Source organism: Pinus tabuliformis, chromosome 1_1, assembly GCF_031772625.1.
Source record: "Pinus tabuliformis cultivar Carrire ecotype Pingquan chromosome 1_1, CPIR1, whole genome shotgun sequence".
Lineage (NCBI taxonomy): Eukaryota > Viridiplantae > Streptophyta > Pinopsida > Pinales > Pinaceae > Pinus > Pinus tabuliformis.
The window spans coordinates 973,625,853-973,632,059 of NC_142297.1; the positions used below are offsets into that span (position 1 = coordinate 973,625,853).

General features: G+C 34.2%; 1 protein-coding gene across 1 annotated transcript; it reads left to right on the top strand.

Moving 5' to 3' along the window:
- The first annotated feature begins 3,096 nt into the window (after positions 1 to 3,096).
- LOC149217758 (disease resistance protein Roq1-like) lies at positions 3,097 to 6,002 on the top strand. The gene is made up of 3 exons (XM_089391410.1): positions 3,097 to 3,630; positions 3,745 to 4,927; positions 5,037 to 6,002. Exons 1-3 carry the CDS (start codon positions 3,134 to 3,136, stop codon positions 5,373 to 5,375), a joined length of 2,019 nt encoding a protein of 672 aa, XP_089247536.1. The 5' UTR covers positions 3,097 to 3,133; the 3' UTR covers positions 5,376 to 6,002.
- The last annotated feature ends 205 nt before the right edge of the window (positions 6,003 to 6,207 follow it).

The following is a 6,207-nucleotide window of genomic DNA, read 5'->3' on the forward strand; positions in this document are numbered from 1 at the left end:
GACATATTTATACCAAGTCAAAGGCTAGTTTTGTATTGTTTTAAAATATGTTGTTTACTATTGTTGTATTCTCCCTTTTGGGTTTGTTATTGATTCTTTCATGTCTCAAAATAGAGTATAGTTTGCAAACCTTCTCAGACGGTCTAAAGACATATTGTAGTTGTTTTTTTGGGCTTGTTGTGTAGACCGTTTTTAGCTGTTTTTTGGCCTTGTTGTGTGCTCTGGTGAGTGGGATCTTTGTAAATATATTTTATTCTGAATTGAATAACAAGATATTTGTTTTTCATTAAAAAAATATGGGTAAAATTTTATATTAGCGTCTAAGATGGAATAAATTCCTTTATAGGTATTTATGATTTTTGGTATTTATTATATCGTCATTGATTTTTTTTGGGTGTGTTTTTATCTTTTTTTTGGTGTGAAGATGAGCATAGGGGTGGGATAAGTAATTTTTAGATACTCTAAGAGATGGTATATTTAATAATGGAATTATATGTTCTTATAATTTAAAACCTTTCCACTTTATAAGTATTTTGTTTAGACAATCTAAAATAAGATCTATTTCAACACAAATGTGAGCACATTTAAATAATCCCATCAAAAGCTCTGATAAATTAAGAATATGAACCTCAATTCTTTCTTAATTGATAAAGTTGTTCTTTTTCTTTCAATCCATGGGAATCTATAACTCATTGGAGCGACTATTATAACTCAAGACTATATACAACAAACTACAAGCCAAATATACCAATAACTTGTGACTTAGCAAGGGTCAAGGCACTTGAGGCACATTGGAGTAGACCTCTATTCAAGGGAGCATTTTCCCTTTGAACCTTATCACAACATGAAAACATGTCATTTGTGAGAATTAATCATGGGTGAGAAGGAGAACAAACAATTTTCCCAACCACTTGAACTATGGGCCCTAGAGAGAGAGATTCACATAGAGCTAGGATCAAAATATGGAATCTAAAAAGTTATAGGAAACGTAGTATTTCTCCAAATCTAGGGACCTCTCTTAAAAATTGTCTAATAGTTGATGTGATCAAATAATTGAATAATAAAAAGAAAGAAACATTTAAAATAAAGAGAGATATGTCATTTCTTTATCCAAAATGAATGATTCCATTGTTATAAAGTTGAAGTGGGAGGCCAATGCCCATCTTTTTCATATAAGGAATGCATTAATTATATCCACTGTCAATTCCTCCTTAACTTATATGAAGAATAGGAATAGTAAAATGTTTTGAAGTAATTAGATTACACCAAATGTGTAATGAAGAAAAAAAATGATTAAATTTCATCATTATTATGATGGTGACTAATGCTCATTGAAATCAAATTTACTTTATAAGACCTTAAGAAAAGTGAGAATTATTTGTTTTTTTATTTATTTATTTTATTCTTGTGCTCAAAAAACTTGAAACTAAATATTCTTGAATCAACAATTTTTTATAGATAAGTTAAAAAGTGAAAAAAAATAAAAGAAATATTATAGTAATAAATGATTTAAAATTATGATTTAATGGATATGTAACATATTTTAAGATTAAGGGATTTTCATTTTTAACCATATTTTTATTACAAAAATCACAAATTCAAATAAAAATATAATACAATACATCATTATTTAAATAATCTAAAATAATGTAGATAAATTTTTTAATATAAAACATTAATTGTTAAAGCTAATATATCATATACTTCTCTAATATTTTTATACTTGGCAAAAAAAATCAATATTAACAAATTTTCCATTATTCCAAAAACTACTAAAAAATTCGAATGAATTAAAAGACTCGTTCAAAATTCAAATGAATTAAAATAGGTAATATATATTATTATTTATGAAATTCGTAAGAAACATACATGTTAAAAGTAATGTCTCATGCACTTATAAACAATGTAATGTACATGGTTTAGGTTTAATAAAAAAAATATTTTAAATAATCTTGATAATTAAAATAAATCTAAAATAATTATAATTATATTTTCTAATTAATTTAAATATTATAAAATTTAAAGAATAAATTAATATTATAAATATTAAGATTATATTTATAATAATTAATTATTTTTATTTTTTATTATAATAAAATAAAATGTGAAATTAAAATAAAAAATTGTTTATCAAATTTAAAATTTAAAATGTTTTATATTTTTTTAATTGAAAGATAAGTAAATTTTCATAATATGCTATATTTGTTATTATTTTTATGTTTATTTCTTTATTATTCATTTTTCTATAATACTATGACAATTAAAAAAATGTAAATAATTTTCCTCAATATAATAATAATTGAAAAAAAATTGTATAATTTCGTATACGACAAGGAAAACTGGCACGCGTGCATTCTCACGAATTTGCCATACCATAAGAAAATATTATCTTCAGCTCAATCGCGGCCCTTCATTTGTAAACTATTAGAAGTCAACGTTCCCATGCGATAAGAAATGGAGTGGTACAACAAGGCGAAGAATTGACGAGACAATTAAAAGTGGCCGGAATCTGGGTAAAAAATTTCAAAAATTTCAAAAAATTTTGTAGAGACAGTTTTTGAATTGTGTTTTGATCATGGAAATGGATTCAGCACCATCAAAAACATCTAAAAACCTAAAATTTTGAAGTTTAACAATAATAACTTGGATTTACAAAAATCTTTATCAAATTTTCTCTAAATATACCCCAAATTTCCTCCGACTAGTTAAACTATGGCATAAAAAATTATTACCATGGCAGCCCTTCATTTATAAACAATTAGAAGTCAACTATTGTAAATATTATCTTCAGCTCAATGGCGGCCCTTGATTTATAAACAATTAAAAGTCAACGTTCCCATACGATAAGAAAATATTATCTTCAGCTCAATCGCGTCCCTTCAATTATAAACAATTATAGGTCAACGTTGGTTCATCCACCAGGGCTCGACGTCGAAAAAGGAACGCCTTCGGCGAAATAATTGGAACGCGTGCAACTTTCGCATCTCTAAAAGTTGGACTGCTTTCCTTTCGAAGGAAAGCTGAGAAGACAACTTGAATGCATGCGTTGGCCTTCTGTTTTACCATTCTGTTTCATTGCATTCACTTCATCTCGCTCTGATTTCTATCTATTCAATATCAAATACCACTTCTAATGGCATCTTCTTCCTCCATCCCCTCTCCTGCTTCGGCTCCCTATGCCCGCTATGACGTTTTTCTCAACCATCGCGGGCCTGATGTGAAGGCCACTTTTGCCAAGGATCTCTATCATCGCCTTACTTGCTCTCGATTACAAGTATTTTTGGACGACCCAGAAATGAAGGCTGGATCCGACATTTCCCAGCAAATAGAAGCAGCTATTGGAGTCGCCTCTGTCCATGTCGCGATATTCTCTCCACGTTATGCAGAGTCCAAATGGTGCCTCGAAGAACTCGTCCTCATGGTTGCTTCCATGGAGTCGAGGGCTGCTGTTATTCTTCCAGTGTTTTACAACGTAAACCCTTCTGAACTCCAGTATGCAGGAAGATACAGTGAAGCCCTTCGCATCCACGAAGAGAAGAAGCGATACGACTTGCAGACCATTCAGAAATGGAGAGACGCTCTTTGTCGTGTGGCTAAAATAAGCGGCTTTGATTTGGATGCCTTTAAGGGGTAAGCATCTCCCACTATACCAATCTGTCTGTTATATTTTGTTTGTTTGATATTTGCATAACAACTTAGGCAAGCTTTTCTCACTTGTTATCATACTTCTCAATGATTATTCAGGAACAAAGAAGAGCTCTTGGAGAAGGTCGTACAGACCGTGCTGGAAAGGGTTCCAAAACCACTGTTGGATGTGGCAAAATTTCCAACGGGTTTACAAGAAAAAATGCAAGAGCTTCAAACTACAGTGCTATCGCATGAAGAAGGGCACCCGGAGGCCAAAGTTGTGGGGATCGTGGGTGCTGGTGGAATCGGAAAAACCACGCTTGCCAAAGAGTATTTTAATAGTCGGAGATCAGAATATGGAGCATCTTCCTTTCTGTTCGATGTGCGGGAAAAGGCAGCCAGAAAGTCTTTACATTCTCTACAGATTAATCTAGTTAAGGACCTTAAAGGTGTAACTATCCCAATTGAACGGTGGGACGAAGGTATAGGGCAACTTAAAAAGAATCTCTCAGCTTGTCAAGTTCTTGTAATATTAGATGATGTAGACCATTTAGATCAACTAGATGCCTTCTTGCCAATAAAGGATGTTGTTCATCCAAGGAGTTTGATCCTGTTTACAAGTCGTGACAAGGGTTTACTTATAAGAGCAGGAATTGCAAAGTCATCCATGTATCACCTTAGGGGGCTCAATAGTATACACTCCCGACAGCTTTTCTGCTCTCATGCCTTCTCTCAGTTAGATCCACCGCCAAAATATGAAAATTTGGTAGATGGATTTTTAAAGGCCTGCGATGGATTACCGCTATCGCTGAAAGTAATTGGGTCTCGTCTTTATGGCGAAGATGACCAATGTCTTTGGCAGGAGGTACTGGATGGACTTAGCCAAACACTACCTGCTGACATAGAGGCAAAACTTAGAATTAGTTATGACTCCCTGAGTGAAAAGGAGCAGCAAATATTTTTAGATATCGCTTGTTTTGCAATAGGAGAAGATATGGATAAGTGGATAAAAATATGGAACGGATCAGGTTGGCAAGGTTTGTCAGGCTTCAGAAATCTCCAGTACAAATGCCTTGTAGAGGTTAACATGCCACCACTCGAGAAGTGTCTGCGCTATCGTGTCGGTCATCTTGTACATAGTTTTGACTTCAGCAGTGACATATTCTGTGAAACTAAAGAAATAAGAATGCATGATCACCTCAGGGACTTGGGGAGACATATTGCCGATACTGAAGTGCACTCGCATCGTGTTTGGAATTCCGGAGAGAGACTTCGTGATCTGTTGGAAGAATCACCATCTGTAAGTGCTTCGTTCTTTTGAATATGTTAGCAACTTCCAAGATTTCCTATTCCAAGTAAGCCCACTTTTAAAAATGCTATACTATCTATTGTTTTTGTAATCCGAATAGGTAAATCCAGAAGTGCGCGGAATTTGCAGCAAGGAGTTGTTGTCATTGAATGAAGCACAAGTGTCGCGGATCAGGAAATTACAACTTATGGACACTAGAGGCTGTTATGTTGAACGCATTTTCCCTTCGGTGCGCTCCCCAAAGCTCATATGGCTTCGCTGGAAGAAGTGTCCCTTCTATTCCCTGCCTTCTTGGATTCCGATGCGGGATTTAAGAGTTTTAGAAGTGTCCTCCGACAATTTAAAAAGATTGTGGGAGGAACAGCAGGTACGTAGATGTAGCTGTAGTAATTTACAATTGAGAATCAGTATGAGAATCAGAATGATGATGGATGTGTGAACCATGCAGGTGCCTTTGCAGCTGGAGGAATTGACTATCGAGTCTAAACTTTCAGAGCTTCCAAAGTCAATAGGACAGTTGAAGCGACTTCAAAAGTTTGTACTGAGCCCGCCTTTTTCTTATTTTCCGGGAGATATTGTAATAGCAGCATTGCCAGAAGAATTTTACGATCTTTGCTCGTTGAAATATCTAATAGTAAAAAATTGCAGAAGTTTCACCTGCTTTGGAGATTTGGGTAAATTGACAAATCTCCAACACATCTACTTGGAAGGATGTGAGAATTTCAATTATCTTCCAAATTCCTTGGGGAACTTGTCAAATCTCCAATATCTAAGTTTGTGTAAGTGTAAGAGATTGAATTATCTTCCAGATTCACTTGGGAATTTGTCGAATCTCGAATATCTCGATCTGACTATGTGTGAAAGTTTGGTTAATCTCACAGATTCCTTGGGGAATTTGTCAAATCTCCAATTTCTCCGTCTGTCTTCTTGCATAAAATTAAAGATGCTTCCAGATTCTCTGTGGAATTTGAGAAATCTCCGATGTCTACATATCGAGACATGCCCAAAGTTGGAGACGCTTCCAGGTTCTTCGAACATGCTTTCAACAAATATTCAGGAGATCAAACTGCTTGGATGTACAAGTTTGAAGATGCTACCAGACTCCTTAGGGAGTCTCACAAATCTCCGACACATCTGTTTAAGATCGTGTGATAGTTTGGAGATGCTTCCAGACTCTTTCGGGAATTTGACAAATCTCCTAGACATTCGTCTGGTTGCGTGCAAGAGTTTGAAGAGGATTCCAAACTCCTTAAAAAATGTGAATCTCCAAC

Excerpts from the sequence above, each read along its gene's own strand:
- LOC149217758 (XM_089391410.1), top strand. The coding sequence starts at position 3,134 with ATGGCATCTTCTTCCTCCATCCCCTCTCCTGCTTCGGCTCCCTATGCC. Across the intron at positions 3,631-3,744 it reads GATTTGGATGCCTTTAAGGG|GAACAAAGAAGAGCTCTTGG; the intron begins GTAAGCATCTCC and ends ATGATTATTCAG. Across the intron at positions 4,928-5,036 it reads TGTTGGAAGAATCACCATCT|GTAAATCCAGAAGTGCGCGG; the intron begins GTAAGTGCTTCG and ends TAATCCGAATAG.